Raw genomic sequence first — 21,654 nt, 5'->3', positions numbered from 1 at the left:
AACCCCAAAGTATTTGCTTATTGCACTCAAGGGTGGGCATTTATCATATCAATTGTTATATATCATGATAAATTTCTTATCCTGATAATTTGGATTTATTGTTATAAGGATAAATTCCAATTAATATTTAAAATCCACCTAAAACTATGTGTATTGTCAGGATTGTTTTTACCATTTTCTCCATCCATTTTCTATAAAAGGATCAATAAAAATAAGTTTAAAAATATGATTAAATGCAGGAACTGTTTGCACTTTCACTATGTAAATCACACTTCATTAGGTGACTGGTATGTTAAAGAAGCGTGTTACAATTGGGAATGTTTTTCCAGAGCAGTTCTTCTGTTTGTGGGGCTATAATTGCTGGAGTTGGAGTTGCACCCATATAGCTACCTAAAGAAGAATTAATACATTGCTCTTATCGCCCAACGTTATCACAATAAACCACAAGATTGCGATAAAATGTTTTATTTCTTATCACCCTCACTTTATTTTACTACATTTTTACTTTAGCTTTAACTAAATATGTGAATAAAGTTATCATGAGATGCTGCTCATTGGCTATGTTTAATATCTTTCTGCAAAAAAAATTCCATAATGCTGTGTCAAATTAATACTTTGTATTAATTAAAAAAAAAAAATCAAATGGTTGGACCAACTACTAGAGATTTTTGCCCCAAATTTTCTACCTGTTCCCATGTGTAACACTTCCAGGGGATCCTGCAGGGTTAAGGATTATCAAATTGCTTTGAATCATCCCTGCACACGTAAGTATACACCATCAGCTACAGGGAGATTGCGTCGGTTCCTGGCTAGTTCCGACCCTGGCAGGATTTTCCCTGTGTCATTTGGCTCTCGTTTCCTGTCCACCCAGCTGCTATGCTGCATCAACTCACAGTAAACAATTAGGAGGAACAAATAGTGAGAAACCCGAACTCTGAGTCACCGGTGGCTGAGAAACGTCAGAGCTAACTGTCATGAGCAGAGAGCAGGCCCATCCTCAGGGGTAATAAAACACAGAAGTGGCCACCTGGATGACAATGTGTGTTAACTGACCCTCGCACTCTTTGCATAAAAGTTATACTTGGATGCAAATCTCTGCAGTGTGGAGAATAAGAATTAGCCTTTGGACAATGCAATCTAAACATTTTTGGCTAGACTTTTTCCATTCTAAGCTAAAGAAAATATCTTTCTTTGAATGTGTTCATGAGTCTGAATCTCAGCTCTTGGTTGTCTGTGTAAATCTTGTGAAATTAGCTTTGCAGTATCTTAGCCTATTTTCTGTACCAGTTAAGCCATCATTCGGGAAAATATTAATAAAAAGTTCAAGTAGAAGCGGTACCTTGTTGGCAATTTTGTCTCAGTTTGAAAGGGGCTGTAAACGGTTAGTTTGTGTTTGCCAACTGCATTTATCTGAAGAGGAACTTCCCCTATCTGCAAAGATATAAATTATTTGCTGTCCTTTTTTTCTTTTCTTCTGTTGTTCTACTTTTTTTTACTTCTGAACACCCCTTAAACTGCTGAACGGACATTTCTTCTGTATGAGCTCTTTAAAATTTTAATTGAGGAGGTTTGTCCTGAAGACTCAGATGAAATCATAGAGATGATTATATGTCCCTTTCTTTTTGATGTTAAAGAAAAAAATAATTTGGGGGGGTCACATTTTTCAGTCACAGACCATTAGCAGAGAATTGGCCAAATCTGACCTTTGGCCAATTGATTGGGCATTTTCATTTATTTTAAAATGACTTGCCAGACATATAAGCAATAATTTAATAAATCAGGTAGTTGTTTTGGTCCTCATAAGAGTAGGCTGATATTGATTTAAATTTCAAGAAAATTGTAGAGAGATGCATGTATTTTGTCTAAAAATACACCCAGAGGTGACACTCTCTTGTTAGATTGCCTTCAATTTTAATAAGGATAATAATTTTCTTTAGCTCTTAATAATCTTCCAAAGCACATGTCCAAGATTAGCGAACAGCCATACCCTAATAATATACATGGTAACACCAAATGTTGTCATGTATGAGATGATGTAATTCATAGCTAAAGCAGGAAAGTTGTGGTTATTTGTACTGCCCCAAAACAGTTGTTGTTAAAGTTTATTCTCCATTTATTGCCTTTTTCATTCATCATCTTGATCATTGCAAAAATGTAGAAATGGTGCTTGCTTAACTTAGCAGTAGTTTTCTGGAGTGCTTTTTTTTTCTTTTTGCATAGAAAGTCATACTTTTTGCCCATCTCTTTTTAAACCAACACAAGAAAAACAGACTGATCTTAGCTTTTTAATTAGTCAGGCTATCTTTGTAGTTAAACAGCCTGCAAAAAATTACTTCAAACTTTTGTTTGGCTCTTTATGAGCAACTAGGCGATGACTGTTCTCAGTGAAGTTATAGCTGTTTTCCAGTCCAGGTGTTCAAATGTTGATTTATGCATTTACATTTATGCTAATCATGAAGCAACTAGCAGTGATGTTGCTGCACCTTTCAGGTTCATCTTCTGGAAGGTATGCTGGACATAACAGGGCAACTTCTGTAACTTGCCTCTTAGGGGAAATCTAAACCAGGTGTAGCCAATACAGTTTTTCCTTTCAAAGGTAGTGTGTTTGAATATTTTTCTTCCTGTGTGTTTTTTGAAATGCCACCTTCCAGTGTAAACAGCAGCTAATAAATTTTCATAAAAACTGCAGAGTTCATTTCAAGTGCTACTAAGTGCTCATTGAAGATTTTATAATTGAAGTGAGAGGTAAAGTGGTATGTGAGTGTTAGTGGGGGTTTGACTTGGGTAAAAATGGCTAAAGGCAAACACACACATTGAAAAACTAAGGGAACTAATTAGACAAGGGTCATTTCCAGAAATGTAATTCAAGTGCTGATTCCGTTGCGGTCTTTGGCATTAAACCAGTCTTAGCATTTGACTGTCAGAACACTGTTTCTTTTCTTTTTTTTACTTTCTCTTTAGTGGTCCAGAGCAATGAACTTCTTGTTTATGGATACCAACCAGTTCTCTCGTGAGACTCGTGATTAAAACTCCACAGCCAGTGTAGCATGTCTGTCTGATCTAATCCAACATAAGAAAATAAAATAACAAAAGCATATAGTGTATGTTCTTTTTCTTGCATAAATCTTTTGATTTGCTGGTGCGTAATATGGAGAATAAAATGTTGATAGATTTGTCTTGAGATGTTGCAACATTAAGTAAACAGAACTGCTCCCTGTTGGAGGTTACTTGTAGAAAAGGAAAACACGTAATTATTCAATATAGCATCAATATATTTTAGATATATACGTACCTAACCTGATAGATTGCTAAAGTTCCACTTTTGATCTTGCTTGACTTAAAAGCTGTTCTGAAAGTGCTGGTGGTTTGTCACATTAGAAGGTGAAGGAGCACACCTGTCAGAGATAAAATTGTGACAAAGATTTAAGTAGGCGTAGGCATGAAATGTTAATTCTGCTTGTGATTGTGCATATCCTTATTTTAAATATGTTTATTTATTTATTAATTTATTTATTTATTTTGGGGACACATTTATACCATCTTTGCTGCACAAGCAGTCTAATACAATCTTCCAGCAGTACACCAAGTAACCCTAAAAAATTTTGGCTCATGCCAATAAAAGAATGGGGGCAAAAGGAGAATGGAGACTTTAGCTTTTACAGAGGACATAAATATACAGTTTTTCTAGTTTTGTTTTGGTTTTTTTTGCAAAAGTTAATGGTTTATTCAGACTTGTTTTGAGAAATTGCAACTTGAATTTAAATTATCAAATTAATCTATGATGAAAAGTAAAATCTTGCTCACTTTCTTAAATGATTAATGTTAAGTAAATATAAAGTGACAGCTAAAGTTACACTGGGTCAGATTTTATTTTGCAGCTGCAATGATAATATATGCAAATTTTAAATAAACTTGAAAAAATGTTTTTCACCAATGTTTTTAATCCGCAATAGTTACCATTTTTTTATGATGCTTTGGGAATATTAACTTCTTTGCCAATCTGTTCAATGGTTGGCAAAGGAGACAAGCAATGAGAGAAATTGCCTGTGGTAGCTAATAAAAACCACACTTTTCATATTTCTATAAAAAAAAAAAGTCATTTAACTTCCTCAAAATGATCCACCACTTTGTTTTAGCTTATCACCTAAGATACTAGGTAATTTAGCATTGTGTTAAAGGGTGTCGGTACAAGGCAATGTATTAAGTAAATTCTGAGATTATTTACCAAATTAGATTGTAAATGTATTGAACACTATTTAAAGTCTTGTAAATGGGTCTGCTGTGTAAACTGTTAACATTCCTCTTTCATAATTAATCCGACTATATTTCCCCGAGGTCCTTTTACCTTCCAAGCGCTACTGCTTACGGGTTTCTATTTCTCGCTTTTCTTTTCTGTAATTGCATCAATCAATATTATTTGTTGTCTCAGCAGTAAAACAAAAGGATTTCATTTTGTAGAACATTTTCGTGCACCTTCCATTCAGCAGTATCATTGACGCAGGGTACATGCCAACTTGACAAACACTGATCAGGTGATCAACACTGTCGCTTTAAGATCCCGTCCATTCACAGTAAATGAGGGCAGATGTTGAGGAACTAAGCACTTTCAAACTGCATGTGCCGTAACTATCCAAATAACTCCTTTGTTTTGACGGAGAGCGTGCTGCTTTACGATCTTTAAAGACGTTGGAGAAACTCAAGGCTGCAGCTGTCACAAGCAGCAGAGTTCTGCAACTCCACCTCGACTCCGTATCGATCAGGAGCGTTAGGAGGATGTAACCATGCCGCTCTGTGAATGAGCGAGAGAGAGCGAGTGTGGGGAGTGTGAGGGGGAGGGAGAGTCATGAGAGAGCGAGGCAGAGGGACTATAGCGTAGTCATATATTTCAGCCTCAGAAGCTGCGTGGGTTGTTCAGCTCTCTCACGCAATTGCTGCTGTTGTTGTGAAAAAGACAGAACAAAGGACTCCCCACGCCATGGACCCCTTATACCTTTACCGGCTCAGCAGTGCTCTGATCACACCCTGATGGAATGTTATTGAAATGAGGCACGATAAGGAGCACAGCAGGCATTAGCTGAGCTGGCGCGTAGTCTGTGACAGAGGCAAAGAAGGAAACAGAATAGCAAAGTGAAAAGTCTTTCTCATTCTTCATCCTCTCCTCTTGGGCTCATCTTGCCGTCTTTTCCTCTTCCGAAGAGTGGCCAGCACTGATAAGGTTTCTCAATCCGTTCTGGTAAAGACGTCGCTGTGGATTGTTGAAAGGGTTGCTGTGGATACTTGCAGCAGGGAGGCTGCTGCAGCGTGTGCCGCGGTTGGAGCAGACGCAGCTGAGCCAACCTGAGCAACCATGAGTTTCATGCTTCGCTTTACATAAAGGGCTTCATCCAGCGCAGGAAACCGAGCCTCCAGGTTTTTTTTTTTGGTCTCTTCCTGGACTGAATACCAGGAGTGGATGAAATTGAAGATCGCAAAAGATGAGCTTGGCCAGATGCGTTAGCAGTCGCAGGTCATGTGATCCCCGGGTGAAGTTCTGGAGGGTCTAGTAGACCCTGAAGCATATTTTCCTGTCTTTGACGGCGTGAATAGTGACGCTTGAATGAGGGAAAGCAATGCGGGGAACAGTAAGTAGCTGTAAGATTTTTTCTTTTTTATAAATAAAATATTTCTCCTTTTTTTAAAAAATTGGTTTTAACTTACTTCCAGTTGAAAACGAGGTCAGTTTAAATTTTTTGTTGCGTTTATATTTCAATAATTAATGCAAACAACAATCACACACGTTACTGAATGAAGCGCTCAGACTCTGATTGAATTAGACTTCCTCGCCCCTCCCACCATCCCCACCATCGCACTACACACACTGCTGACGCTGCTTTGTGTGGGTTTGTATGACCGTATGAGACTCAGTGTGTGGCAGTCAAAAGGCTCCTTCCTATCGTCCCTGAACACATGAATGGGAGCAGAGTCAGAGATGGAGGTCCTGATGATTTCAGTGTTTGAAGACAACCACAGACAAAGCCCTTTGCCAGAGGAGTGTAGATTCAATGATCGCGACTTCCACAAGAGTGAGGTACCAACGAGCGCCCACACACAGCGCCAGGCAACAAAAACCTTGTTATGCGTATACATGACTTTGTAAAGAAAAGCTAATTGAAGGATATATTTATTTTGTGGATGTTTAATCAAAAATGATTATGTCTAATAAAATTTTATCTTTATATATATATACTGTATATATATATTTTTTTTTTCATTTTCAGAAATGCTATATTTCCATAAAAAGCTGAGTCGAACTGCATGGTTTCATTTCTCACAGTGACTGTGGTGGAGCTTTGACTGAAGAGTGATATGACATTTATAGCTGTGTGCAGCTGAGATTTTGTGATTTATTTTCCTTGTTCAGTTTCTTTGCTTTTTGTGACTTTGTGTACGAATTAAGCTTTACAATGCTGATTTCTGGTTTTATCTGAAGTCAGATCTTTCATTTCCAATTTGACTAATTATGATTTTTATATTTGTTCTTTTGAAAAGGAATAACAAAACAAAGGAAAATGCAGTTTTGTAGTGCCTAATGGAGGAGATAGCTGTGAATCAAACTGAATATTAAGGATTTCATTTCAAAGCATGTTTTGAACTTTCACCTCATCCATTCAAATACTTAAATAATGTCTTCAGACCTTATTTTAAGTACAACTTATTTATTTGCTCATATTTTAAAAAAAATAATCAGTGCATTACTGTCTTGGCAAGCAGTTTGTGTTTCACTTGGAGAATTTGTCTTTTATCGGTGATCATCATATTTCTTCCACCCCTACTAAATGCCTTAAATCTATGAACTCCCAGCATTTTCAGTCTACAAACAACCAACAGCATACATTATAAAGGGCTTTTTTTTTTTTACATTTAACAACCAAATAAATATACATTATTTATATTCAAATATAAAAATTTTCAGGGATAGTGAGTAATTTTGACAATAAACCAAAAGAAAATATGACATTCATCTAGCTTTTAACACTTTAATTAATGACGGAGGTGTGGAAGTTCTTAAAGGGACAGGCCAATTTCAAGGCATTGGGTACAACAAATACCCTTAGTTATATTTGAGATGCATTTTTATAACAACTGAAGGTAACAGTTACTTGATTGTGCTATAAATGGCAATATAAGCCTGAAAATACCTTCAATACCCGTTTAAGAGAGATGAAGTTATTAAGACCAATAAGGTACAAATTCTTCAGTTTGGGATTTATTAGTTGTCCAATCATTAATAATTATTGAAGATGTTATTTCCATTCCTTTACTTTATAAAAGATGGAAATATGATTAAGGTTCTTTGACAGGGGTAATACTTCTGAGTCCAACAGAAAATTAAGGAATTACATTATTCTTATTGGTCTGACGCACTGACTGCATTATAACATTTTTACTAATTTCAAGAAAGTACATGCTATCCATTGGTTCAATTGTAGACCAAACATGGTGGGAATTCTCAGATTTGATGAATTTTATAAATGTGGGAAATAAATCACACTTTTCAGTATTTGTAAACGAAATGTCTTGTTTCTTTGTAGGTAATCCTGGTGCAGGTAAACCCAGGTGAGGCCTTCACTATACGACGAGAGGATGGTCAGTTTCAATGTATCACAGGTAAGAGACCAGTTGTCTTTGGTAATTTACAATGTGAATTTGAGCCTTTTATTGCACACCTGTAACAAAAAATATGTAAGAAGAAATAGAGTTCTTCTGAATAGTTAGTTCACAATAATCTTGGTGAACATTGACTTCAGCATAAATTGAATGTCTGGGTGAATTTCATTCCTTAATTCCTCTGTGCAATTTCAAAATGTCGATGATGAGTCATGTACTTTATCCAGTAACAGGGGAGAAGATGCTAAATACAGCAGTGGTGTAAGCGCTGTAGACATCAAGCTAATGCTGAGTGGAGTTAATTACTTATTATATGTTTTCTCTTTTCTTTTGTTTCAAAACAATAAAAATGTATCATTCTTATGGCCACAAACCAGTCTGGGTGCCCATCCTGGTCATAATTTTATTCCTGGGGGTTATATTTGCATTGTTATTTGGCAAACAAAAGATATATAATTAGAAAGTATGAAGCAGCAACCAGTTGCACTGAATTATCTAAGAAACTGGAAGGACTATTTTCAGATAAACTGAGCTGTGCATTTTTACACTTTTATCAGGACTGCAAGAATTTGTACCATTTGTACTACAGTGGAGATGACTCAAAATCAACAATATTTGTAAATCAGATAGATCATGTTGAAAAACATGTTCACCAGTGGGTTTAAGCCAGTATGAGAACTTTAACAGTGATATCCTTGAGGTAAAACTGGCATCTTTTCTCATTATTTACACAAAAAAGTAAAATGAGGTCTAAACGGGAACCAAGCATTTATTCATAGTGCTTCAGATATAGTATATTGATATTAATGCTACCTGTAGATTTTCATTTAATGTTGTGATGCATACTTAAGCACACTTGCTAATATAGTGTTTCCAGTAGGGATGCACACATATGAAAAATTTGGAACCAATATTGATATTTGATATGAATGTTTCTGTTATGGCAGATAACTATTTATTACTTATATATTTTTCACTATTTTGACTGACTTCACCACTGCTTCTCTGCTTCTCCACTTTAACTTCCCCACAATCTTGCACTGCATCACTTTCGGTATCACATGACCAAACAAATACCACGTGACCAACTTCCTCTCCTCCCCTCCAGAAACAAATGGCAATAAGATGGAATTAAGTATTTGTTGTTGATATCGGCCCATTTGTATTTATCAGACCTATACGAAATGTTATGTTAATCTCAGTTACAGCCTATAAGTGAGGGAGGAGCAGTGCTTAATACAGCCCCCACAACCATAATTTTTGATATGGTTACACTTAATCTGATGGTTTCCTATTCCCCAACATTCTAACACCTAATTTATTTAGATGTAAAGCAATATTAAGGCTCATGGAGCATTTAGAACATAAGAAAAACAAAATATGATGCAAATGCTTCCATCTAAAACCTGCAACACAGGATTCAGCAATAATATTGAAATCTGATGTTTCCTAATCAGCAGGAATTTTGTATAGCCTCCAGTTCTTCCTTAATTTGCTTTAAAAAGCTTTTACATTTTCTTTTATTACGCGAAAGTGATAATTCTGCTCTGTTATCATCAAAGCCTGTATGATTGTGCAGAGCAGACTGCATTACATGGATAATTGATCTGAATAATCTTCCTCCCCTGGAGGAAGCAAATAATGCCCAAAAAATGTATTACTGGATAAAAGTCCAAAAATTAAGAGTTGATCCTGATACATTGACTTGGATGTGTTGGAAAAACGATATGCTTTTGGTAAATTGTCAAACACTAATCTGATATGGTTAATAATTTTTTACTCAATCTTTATTTTACAAAAGTCAGTGTGTCCTAAAGTCACTATTGTATGGATTATTGTACGCCTTTTAGAAAAGCTGTGCTCAGGATGCAATAAGGTGAGTTTTTTTATTTTTATTTTACAAAAATTAAAGTGTTGGCAGCAATAAAGTCTCAGCTCTGAGTCGGCACACTGTGATAATTGCGTCGTATGATTTGAGCCATTAGAGAAAATGGTGCATCTTTAAAAAATATTATGCAACACATTTTAATGGAATTATATTATGTTTTTAAATACAGAGTTAATCATGCATGACACATGAATGCATTTTTAACAAATTACATTTAAGTCTTTTTATAAGTCTACACGTGTATCAAGAAGTGCTTGTGCTGTGATATCTGGCGATATTAAAGCCCTATAATATTTCTTGTCTAAATGGGAACTCTCATCAAGAGTGCCCTGGTGTGCCAATTGGTACTTTCAACACTAAAGAGTGCTGCCACTGAGCTGATTACTGGTCTTCATGTATGGATAGTTTTATCAGTAGTTTAGACACTATTGGCCAGATGCTTCTGGTGTTTAATAGAAAATAAAATTTGTTCTTACTTCATTGAGTGTTAACCTTGAATCTGCCTTGTGAAATGCAAACTGGTTGCTGTCAACATGACTTCATTTGGTAAGGGTGAGAAACTATTTTAAGCATCGGATATGATGGTATGTTTTAAGCCTCAACACACTGATTGCATGCCTGATTTCTTATACTTAAGCAAAAAAAAGGAGTAATTCTTGATATGCATGTTGTATTGACCAAGTGAAAGAATGAAGACCGCCTGTCGGGCTTCCCAACAACCTCTGGTTAAAGAAGCATTGAAGGAGCGTTAGTATGTGATTTTAAGTTGTTGATGTAAAAATGGGAGACTTATTAATGGAAGGGAGACTTGTTTAACTTTAAGGGTGTTTTCACTGGTAGACTCTGTTTGAATGAGAACCAAAATTGCAACATTTGTTAAATTTTCAGTTGGTGTGGTTTGCTTTCGCAAAAAGCAAACCACATAAAACAAACTAGGCCTTTTGAGAAACCTGTTTATACTCTTGCATGTGGTGGCGCTGCACCAAGAACCACTGAAAGAAATGGCATAAAAAGCTCAGAAGAAGACTCTGAGCTCAACTTCATTCTTTACAAAATGGAATGGCTTCTGGTTTTACCTGTTGTCAGGTTTCTCTTTTGTCTTTGGCAAAAGACTGCAAGTCATTTCTCCTGCTAGCACTAGACACTCATGTGTTCTTTGGTTTCATTTACCCAGAATGCTTTGTTATAGTCTGCTTCCTGCTTTTGAAACAGTCTCCAGTCCACATACTCATTCAAACTGCATTGGAGTTCACTACAACCAATCCAAGACTTAGGTTTTTAGGAGAACCAGGTTTCACTTTGACCTGCATCAGAGTTTGATTACACATTCACCTTCCCCAAATGAACTAGACTCTCTAGGGAAACAAACTAGAGTTCAATTAAAGCAAAAATAAACGAGGATGGTGTGAATACACCCTAAGAAATAAAATCCTACAAGTCTAATTCTGAAGTCTCGTAAACTCTAAAGAAACTTCTCTGTAAAAGTTTCCCTTCATTCTGTGCTGCAACAGTTGTTCAGTATCCCAGGACATAAAATTTACATTGTGCTTCTAATCTATCATAATGTAAAATAATAATAAAAAAAGGCATATGGTATAATTATAGTTTTGGGAAGCTGGAGCAGAAGTGTTTGAGTTAAAGGCATTACACATTTGTACTGATGGGAGTAATTTTCTTTTCCACAGTAGTTAGAGATTGAGCTTGCTTTGTGACGGCAACAATAAAGTGGAGCTCTCGCATGCTGTTGACAGCATGAACGCAGGACAGCTGGATTAGTTGTAGGAGGTGGCGTTGGGGAGCTGTAATTGTGAATTAGTACAATGCACTGTTTGCCTGGGGGAGGAATTGATCTCAAAACGCCTTTTGTTACATTATTACTAGAAGCACAAAATCTACTGCCCTTTATTGATATTTCCTTATGCTCATATCCAATGTTTCTTTCCCTGTTTTTGTTTGAAATTGAGAACTTGATTTACTTTTGTTTACATTTAATAAGATATAAATATGATAAATATTAATACTATGACAGCCAGTGATACCCAAAGGAAGCAGTATTTTTATTTAGTCTTTTTTAGAGTAGCATTTACAATCTGCAGATGTTATTTTTCCACAGTACCATTTGGTTTATACGAATAGCAATAAAACAACAGGCCCCAGGTGTCCAGGGTTGGACAACAAAGCTACAAAAAGAGAGATAGAAGGTGATGTGACAGCGCCAGAATGCCGTCGTATAACGTTTTCACATCAGGGGACTCTGTTTGCCAGTTTTTATCTGACTCAACTCTCTCACCAGCCCTCCATTATCAGCTGAGTAAAACTTCCTAATAGAGCTGGAATACATAGTTTTTCCATCAGAGGAGAAACATGGAACTAAGAGATGCCACATAGATCAGTGTGACTGCTACTAACTGGCCTGTCACAGGGTGCACTCATCTCTCTGTGACGCGAATAGAGGGATGACTCACCGCTTGCAGTGCAAGGAGGGAGGAAGATGAGTGTGTGTGTGAGAGAGAGAGGGCGTGTGTGTGTGTGTGTGTGTGTGTGCAGGCTAGCATGAATGTGCATCTGTGGTTTGTTTGGTTTGTTGTGTGAACACAACAGGCTTATCTCTGTGCACTTTGGTAACTGTTGTGCATGTATCTGTTATGCATGAATACGTGTGTCTATCTTTAACACTGGAGTGTTTAACAGAATGTGTTTAAAAATGGGGCTGAATTATAGAGGTATGAATTTAGAATGATCCCCTCTGCTCGTGTTTTTTAGGATTCGTTCCATCCCAGCCACAATTTTTGTATTCAGTCTCGTATTTTTAGCAGCTGGAGGTGCGTAATTGCTACGTGATAGGGCATGACAGCCTGTTTAATCGGAACAATCTTGTAAATAGGCAGTTTATAGAGGGCATTTGCTTTTCTTGGTATCTGCCTTCAAGGTGGAACCTTTTAGCGAGAGGAAACTAATTAGAGTAGCCAAAGAGCTTCCTTCTGCTCTGTTTTTTTGGGGTTTTTTTTTTTTTCAACTTACCTTAAAGGGAGCTTTGCCTGTGAGTGGACATGTCCTTCTAACTTCAGCCAAAGTGCTCCCCTTTTGCGCTGCGTTTTCTTCTCAAGATTTTCCGATCCAAAGGCTGTATCACTGGAATCTGTTGCCACCTGATAAGCTTAAAGCTGGTGATTCACCATCACTTTGGATGATTCAATCTCTGGGTGAGGGCACAAAGCGCCGTCTCGCTCAACTGGAATTTTAAAGTCTTTTTTTTTCGCAATGTGCTCAAAAAGATTTACAGAATTTCCGTCAACTTGATTGCAAGCTGTTTGATTAGGAACCTCTTAACAAATATGATCTTAATTATTGCATAGCTATATTGACACTTTGGGGTTTTTTCTACACTGGCAGCTTTGTCTAGTTTATTTCCTTTGGTATCATAGCTACGGTGTCTTGCAAAAGCATTCAGCCTTTTTCTCAACCACAAATTTCAAAGGTAGTAGTGCATAATTGTAAAATAAGAAGAAGATCCAATGATATGAAAATGTTTTGCAATATTATTTTAGCCCTGATAATGGTGTTATTGTAGTCTCTCTTGTTTTTAAATATACAGACATGTTTCTCTGGTTTAAATTTTGAGCATCCAAGATGTAGACTTTAGAGATCTTAAACTCTAAACACTGGTTGTTTCCTTTAATAATGGTGTATTTTTTTCTCTCCTGCAAAATTGTGATTAAATGAACAAAGACACAAAGATCCCAGGAGAGAAATGATTCAAAGAGAGAAATTCAAATAAATCTGCTGTTCTCATCTCTGAACGCTAGTTAGTTACTGACCGAAATAGGTGTGAAAGCCTTCTTCAAGAAACGAATGGACGCCTGCCAGGCTCTCCAGTCTGAAATGAGAACAGTATGAGGGCCAGTATGTTCCAAAGTTATTTCACCATTTAAAAAGCAGTTTTAATGTGTTTAAAACCCTTTTAAAAATAGGCTGTGGAGGCAAGGCATTTTGAAAAGTATTTCCAGCATTTTTCCACGTGTAACATCAAACCTTTGGGCTAAATCTAATAGGCTCTTGCTTTGCAATTTCTGGTAATAAAAAGGTCTCATTTCATACATTTTCACTGTTCTTAGTGACCTTTAGATAAACAGACACTTTTTAAAGCCTGGGCATAGAAGTGACTGGATGCTTTTTCTAAATCTTTGGTGGTAAAATTGGCAGTGCGTAAAGGAAAAAAAAAATTTCAGCATTTTTTTTGAGTCATTGCTCTTCATCTTATTTCTGATTTCCTCCGGATATCACCCCAACACACTTAAGCTTAGATGTTGTCGCCAGAGTTGATTGGGACCGCTCTCGTCTGTGCTTTGTTTGTGACAGAAGCTCTGCATAATGTTCAGTACCTCAGAAGTGGCTTGGCTCTGAATCTTGCACAGAAAAATGTTGCTGGACTATTGTGACCTTGACTGTAAGATTTACTGGCAATAATGTCGGATTAAAACAAAAGGTGACAAACCACACCAATAGTGTCTCCTCTAAACAATTTGGTGCTTCATTCTTTAGCTCTTTAACATTTAAAATCTTTGACTGGACTTCACAGGCCTACTCCAAAGCAGAAGAATAAATAGCCTTTTATTTTAATTAGAAATTAATTTCTTTATAATATTTGAGAAGAAAATTTATTTTCACGGCTGTATTATTCTTTACTGACCTGCATCACTGCCACAAACCAAGCAGCAGACACATTTGCACTTTTTTTTTCATATTCCTCACTTCCTCTGTCAAACTCCAAGGACAGGAACACAAACATGTATGTGCACCGGGTTCATTCAGTGCGTCTGTAATGAGGAGCTTTAATAATGATTCGGTTTACGTCTCATGCTGCCCAAAGAGAGTTGCACAGGACAGGATTAGAAAAGATTTTCATAAAACTGCAATTTTCAGCTTTGGGATATGTAAAGCAGCATAACTGAAGTCAACTGTTTTCTGTCCAGGTTTTGAGGGTTAACATTTTGCTCCAGGATGGAACCCTGCTGAAATCCTTATTTCCTAAACACAGTCAAATAATTTTCTATTTAAAAAAAAAAGAGAGAGAGAGAGAGAAAAAAATGGCGCCCCAGCAGCTGTGGCCTCTACCTGGCTCTGGTTTAGTCTGGCTCATAGCTGCAGCGGGGTGTGATGTTCTGTAATAAGCATAAGCATGAAGGTTACTGATGCCCTTCCTTCCTGAAAACACTCACAGCTGGGAATGTGCGAGTCGTGTGGACGGCTCCACATATTAGGAAATCAAAGTTTACGAACACCTGAGGGAAAAAATAGCTTTTCTTTTTTTAATTCTTCCGTTGTTTGCTGCCTGGTTTCCTCTGTTATACTCTAGGTCACAGATCCACCCAGACCGCAGCTTCCTCTCTTTCTCTTCTCCTGATCCATCTGCCTGTGTCAGTGGTTGCTGGATGCTCACAGAAGCAGGCTGGCCAATGGGGGAGTCGGCTGTGTAATGTTATAATGGAATCTTATGCTAATTGATGACAGTCATCTTTAGCCTGTAAGAATTAAAGGCCATGTAGTGTATGGTCTATACACCCAATACTTGGTCAGAGCTTCTTTTACATGAATCATTGCATCACTATTTGTCATCAAGACGATCAACCTATGGATTTGCTGAGGTGTTAAGAAAACACAGAATGATTTAATAGCAACTATCAGATTACCTGCAGTTGCTTTATCTGGTGTACAGAGCACCAATAAATGTTAATCATTTTAGGAGATTTGTGTTTGACTGATACTGGCATGAGAAACCAGTACTTCTTTAACTCTGCAGAAATCTGAAAATCAGCCACTGGGCATTTTTACTCTGCTGTGAGAGATAGCTGACTGACAGACTCGCCCACCAGTCCATGTCTACACTTCATAGTTCTCAATAGTCACCACAGCAGGTCAGACTATTCACAGATCAATGATCAGCCAAAAACTGAAATGGGTGCACAATTACCTTGGTAGAAGGTGTGCCTACTTTCTACAAGTCTTTTTCCTTCCACTTAATTTTCAATTAATAAAAAAAGTCTAAACAGTCACAGTTATAGCTGTGCCTTTTTGTCACTTACCCTCAGTGTTGAGGGTCTGTGTGTGAACTGTGAGGTCAGTAGCCTTCCCCATAATTATGTATGGTCAACATGGTCACAATGCAACTTATTTGTATTTTTTAAAATCTACACGAGCTAATCAAGTATAAAATGTGGTTTAAATTGCTTTAATCAATAGTCATCTAACAGACTAACTCTTGAAACATCACCCTGTAATGAATCGATTTAATATAAAGTTTCTTTTAAGCATGACTGATATAAACTGTTAAATGATACAATTTATTAAGGTGCACTTGTATGTTTGCCTCCATTTTATATTTCGCTCTTCCTTTGTGCTTTTGTAGATTCTTAGCTCCTTTTATCCAGCTTTTATGTGGCACATCTTCTCCGCTTCATTTTGTTCTCCCAATCTAGTTGAGAGTTCATTCGTACATTTGATTAAATCTGACAGTTTGCTTGGATTATTGCCACCATTTCGACACAACCTCTGCCAAGTTTCCTAATGCAAACTACCTCAGTGGACCTGGGCTAAGAACCACTTGCATACTATTATCCTGTATCTACCCATTTCTAGTAGTGAAGAGCCAGATTGGTGCTCAAATTGGCTAAGAAAAAAAAAACATATATGTAAGCAAACCTTTGGAGCCATTATCTGTTTATCATCATTAATGTTTATTTTCCTGTGCCTTCTCCCTCTTGAAGGCTGGCTCTCCATGGCCACGTCAGCACACCAATGCTCCAGTTGACACAAGAGGGAGGGGGAGGTGGTCTCTTTTTTCTGCTGCTTCTTCTTTTTTTTTCTCTCTTTTTTTATTCTGATCTGTCAGCGCTTGTGCGTCAGATTGATGTAAAAGAGAGGGTGTCTTTACCCCCACCGCCATCACCTCTGTTGCTTTCCAACTACGACACCATGAGGTTTCTATACCTCCCCATCCTACTCTCTACCTACTCTCTCTAACTCACTCTCACCTTGCCAATGTTCTTCTCCCCTTAGTCTTAGTGTGTATACACGCAAAGCCTTTCAATCTAAATGGACAACGCACAGGATGCTAATGTGATTCATCAGATTTGCTGTTAGTCAGCATCAGCAGCACTGAAGTAAAATTGCCTTAATCAGTCATTAGGCAGGTGCGTCGCTGAACACTGTGTGGCATATTTTTCACCTAATTTGCCTTAAAAGTGAGTGGAGTTAACAGTAAACACTTTGAACTCCCTCTCAAATTATTTCCTAATACGACAGTAATGATGGCCAAGTCGGAGCGACTGCCTTCATACAGGCTGAGCTCTTACCTTCTCCCCAAACTGAGATATTTGTCCTTGTGCCCGCGTGTTCTCAGTCAGAGAAATGACTCACTGTTTAATTGCCTTTTTGATTTTAATAGGCCTACTTGTTAGCTGTTTGAAGTAAGTTTATCAGCAGTTTGGAAGAGCCCGAATGTCACTTCTTTACATACTGAAGCTTGTCTCACTGTGATGCTGCTGTTGATTCATTTGACATGAATGACTGACACGACGCATTGAGTCACAGGGATGAGACAGAAATAAGGGATTGCTTGCTTGTTGCTAGTTACTAGGGGTAGGAATCTTTCACTATCATGGTTCAATTCAAAATCGATGAAAAATCGATTAATTGAATCATGATAGTGAAAGAATTCATTATTCATAACGATTTCTGCTTCAATAGGTGTACAAAGGATCCTTGTGATCATTCAGCTTTGTAAGGCAGAATGAAATATGGAGACATTAAATTTTTTTTTTCAGATATCTATACTTTTCTGTGGACAAAGACGTTACAATCCCAGTCATTGTAGTTATTTAGTGAAGAATTGTAAAAAATTTATATACTTTCTCACTGTGTTCGCATATACTGTAGATTCCATATTCTTGTCGCCTGCAGATACAAAGCCGGATAGTGGAAGTGGACTAGTTGTAGTGAAATATTAGCATTGCTGTCTGAGCGCATTTCTGCATAAAGAATGGCAACAAAATTCTGGCCAATCATGGTGTACGGTATAGCATACTTTGGCTCAGCTGAATTGGATCTGTTCATTTGCAGTGTTCCTGAAGTGCTCAGTCTTCATTTTGCGAACCTATCACAAGGTGAAGCTCACGTCAAGCTCCGTCTTCCCTGTCATTCAGTAGAGAACAAAATGAAAAAATAATTAAATAAAGCATCTGAGTCATGCTTTTAAGTTTAAAGTCATTGAAATGTTTGCGATAAAGGAAGCACAGTGCATCTGGAAAACATTCACAGTACTTAACGTTTTTGTCGTTTCACTCAAAATTGAAGATTTTCTAGTAAAACTTTACAAAAGTGGAGATGCACACAAAGTTTTTCATCCAAAAAGTGAAATCAAACATCTCTTTAGAACTGCGTCAGTTGCACCTGAACTGCCATTTCAAGGTTCAACAGTTTTTAAGTGGAGAGGTTTTATGTTGTGTTCTCAACAAACTGGCTACTGTCTGTGTACCTGCTTGAAATTTCTGTTAAGCTCCCATGAGAGCTTGAAGTTGAATGCTGGCACCTAGGGGAATATCGCTAAGTGTCGGTGTGAGTTTACAAGGTTTCGGTGTGTTATTATGTTCCCCTCCCATCCTCTGCAGCTGTGAGTTTATTATCACGAGTCATTTAGAGCTGCTTTTTCATCTTAAGGCATTTTGTGTTCAATGAAAGAAAATCCTTCGTCATGCATTCTGTTTGGGAGGTCAGTGAATCCCTCTGCTCCCCTGCACCATTTCTGGCATTGGAATCTCATTGTTTCTGTCTTAGGTCTGGAAAGAAAAGAGAAATGTGCTAATGTGCAAACTTGGCTCAGAGATTGCTCTCTGTGGCTTTTTGCTGAGCTGTCACTTCTCTGAGCTGAGCTAAGCCGGTGAACCGGCCCTCACAAAGGAGCAGGAAACTTTGTTGTTTCTCAGCACTTTTGAGAAGTGGACAGTATTTTTAAAATATAATCTTTTCCTTTTGTTACCCGTGGGATTTGAAAAAAAAAAAAATTAAATGCAGTCAATGAATATGCAACAACAGTACAAAAAGCAACACTGTGGTTTTATCATGGTCAGAATGCCAAGTGTCACATGCTGTTTGTCAGAAAGAAGTGATTTTTGTTTTTCTGTGATGTGGCTGTGAGTGACATCTTGTCTGTAGCTGTCCCTATTGGGCTTGGCAGATGTATTCATGTCCTTCGAATGTTTTTTTTCATTTGATCATATTTCATAGGGATTTTAGGTAATCCATACAAAGCACGGAACTGCATAATTGTGATGTTGAAGGAAAATAATACATTGTTTTCAAAGGTTTTTACAAATGGAAATTATACAGTATATATTTGTAATCGGCCTACTACTAACGATTATTTTAATAATGATTCTATCGATTAATCAGTTAACAAATTTGGCAGATTTTTCATTAAACCACTTAAACCTTTTTTATACAACATTGGAACCACATTAACAGATGCAAATAAACAAATTTAATTCTTGTTTTTGATAAGAAAAGAAACTTTTTATTGCCTAAAATGCAATAACAGTACTCCTTTAACTTACACTTGATTATTTACATGAAAGGATGCATCTGCTGCTAAAATAATAATAGTTTCAGTAATAATTGAAAAGCTCAGCCTTTTCTGCTTTATTTAGCACCGATACAGTGTAGGGCTGATCTGTTGACTATATTTTGGATTAACCAATTAATAATTGGATAACAAAATGTGCTTAACAGGAGATTTTCCTTTGCAGAATTTGAACCAAGTGAAGTTAAAATTGCCACTTGAGTCTTGAGTGTAACATACTTAGTTTTTTTTTCATATCCTGACTGCAAAATGGTTTCAGCAAATGGCATTGTTTGAGTCTGTATACTCCAGTTAGTGATTAATCAATTACTAAATTAGTTGATGATTATTTCAATCTATATAATAGATTAATTGCGACTAATTAATCACGATTAAACCTTGTGTCCCTTTTCTTCCAAATCACAATTATAGACTACTTTGTGTTGGTTTGTCGCATAAAATAAAAATAAAAAAATATTGTTGAGCTATGAATGCTGTTTTGTTGCAGATTAAAGGTGTTATCGTGTTTCTTCCCTTCTCACAGGTCCTGCTCAGGTTCCCATGATGTCTCCAAACGGTTCAGTGCCTCCTATCTATGTGCCTCCTGGATACGTCTCACAAGTATTCCCTCCTAACTTCTCTTTTAATAGTTGAACTCTCACAGGTTTTGATGTTGGCGAAACAGGTCATCTTTGTTCTCTTCTAGATCATTGAGGAGAACGGAGTGCGGAGGGTTCTGGTTTTACCTCAGCAACCAGATTTCCACCCCGGGGGTCATTCCCCACTCCACCACCCTCCACCACCACCCCATCCACACCTGCCTGCCTTCATGCCACACCCCGCCATGATGGGCCCGCCGCCGCCTCATCTGTACACAGGCATGCCAGGGGGTGTAGGGGACATGAGCTCCCAGTACATCCCCCAGTACCACCCAGCTCATATTTTCTCAGAACAGGGTGAGTTAAGACAGAGTAGCAGCTTTAACATTTGCTTGTTGCTTTTCTGTGTTTACACTCAACTCTCCATCTATTTCAAAGCCTGCAATGACCTGTGAGTGTGTTCTCTCTCTTTTACAGATTCTCACTCCCAACACGGACGCCAGTCTTTTCTTCACAGGGATGACAGGGCGAACAAAACACATGAACGCCTTCAGAAGAAACTGAAGGAGCGTCAGGGAGGGGGCGGAGGAGGAGGACAGGTGAAGGACAGTCCCCCGTCTTCACCCCAGAAGTCCTGCAGCAGCCCCCCAACGGTGGACATTCACAACGGCATTGGAGGAAAAGGCCTCGACGCAGAGCTCAGGCATGGGGTCGCCTGCTCCGACAAGCAGACTGGCAAGGGAAGAAACGGAGAGTCGAGAGGTAATGTGGGGGTCATTTAGGGGTCTGTTATGGTTTTGCTGTTTTAACATCCATAATAACACTGAAAAGTTATCAGTGGTTGGTTTAGTGTTGGCTGTTCCACCACATACATTTCATGTTAAAAGAAATCTTATGACTCTATTACAGGGGTTCCTACACAATCTGGAAAACACTGCAAAGATGTATAAATTGATTTAAGTAATCTTTCTTCATCCCTTTTTTCTTTTTTGCAACTTTATTTTATAAAGCCTGTGAACTGTAAGCATATTTGCTATTATTTTGTGAACTTTTGTTTTTATGCCTAAGAAATGGCTAAAATGGAGGTAACTCTGGGATTTTGAACTTTGAAAATATAGAATTTAACAGAAAAATGTGTAAAACAAGCCCGTTTTTACTTTCTGTTGACCTCCTCATTGACTTTATCTACTTGACAAACTGTTAACATGACCAGATAGCTTTTAAATCATTGTATGTTCAAGCTGCAGTCAACATTTCAAAGAATAAACATAAAAACCTGCAATATTTGTCAAATTAAAAACGGATAATTTTTGTTACTTTAGTTTTGTTTTTGTTTTGTTTGTTGTTGTTTTTTTCATTTCATTTACTCTGATTCTTTCAATCAAAATTCGCCATCTTGCATCATCTTGTCTCTCCAGAGCTCGACAAAGAGGCTCAGGCCCTGCTTGCACTTCTGAGCAACATCAGTAAACCAACGGTTGGTATTCACTGTTACCTTATTTTTACTGCCTTTAATTATGAAAAAAGGATTTTTATTGCCTCTCCTAATATCCATTATGAGGTTTTGCTTATTGACTTGAAAGATTCATTTGTTTTGTAACTTGTGTGCTTTAAACTATAAAAATGTTCACTAATTGTCACTAAGGCTTGACATTTTTTGTTAGATTAACCTGGTTCAGGCAACACGGGCAAAATGTACTGCAAGTAGAAAGTGGATGTTCTTATTTTCCAACTGTTTAAAACTGGTGGTCAAAGGCCACTGAACTGAACTGTGGGAAGCAGAGGACTTAAGGTGAGGCCCAGGGCTGCCGGTTGGAGTTACAGACTTGACCTGATTGAGTTCTTCCACATATGAATCCCCCCCTGCAGTCGAGCTCAGGCTATTTTAAACCTCCAAACAGAATGAA

At 37.5% G+C, this 21,654-nt stretch overlaps 1 protein-coding gene across 4 annotated transcripts in view; it reads left to right on the top strand.

Moving 5' to 3' along the window:
* The window catches only part of fndc3a (fibronectin type III domain containing 3A), a 59,589-nt gene that overhangs the window by 15,387 nt on the left and 22,548 nt on the right, over positions 1-21,654 (top strand). For 2 of the 4 annotated variants that reach the window (XM_032590809.1, XM_032590808.1), the window contains exons 3-7: positions 7,572-7,647; positions 19,693-19,769; positions 19,855-20,104; positions 20,225-20,509; positions 21,166-21,224. In XM_032590809.1, coding sequence (XP_032446700.1) covers positions 7,572-7,647; positions 19,693-19,769; positions 19,855-20,104; positions 20,225-20,509; positions 21,166-21,224 — 747 coding nt within the window. Of the gene's footprint in view, positions 1-4,899; positions 5,622-5,950; positions 6,068-7,571; positions 7,648-19,692; positions 19,770-19,854; positions 20,105-20,224; positions 20,510-21,165; positions 21,225-21,654 lie in introns of those variants that run through there. The other 2 variants (XM_032590810.1, XM_032590807.1) reach the window with 2 other exon arrangements.

The sequence above is a fragment of the Xiphophorus hellerii genome, chromosome 18 (genome assembly GCF_003331165.1).
Source record: "Xiphophorus hellerii strain 12219 chromosome 18, Xiphophorus_hellerii-4.1, whole genome shotgun sequence".
NCBI classification, from domain to species: Eukaryota; Metazoa; Chordata; class Actinopteri; order Cyprinodontiformes; family Poeciliidae; genus Xiphophorus; species Xiphophorus hellerii.
This window is presented reverse-complemented; position numbering and strand designations above follow the sequence as displayed.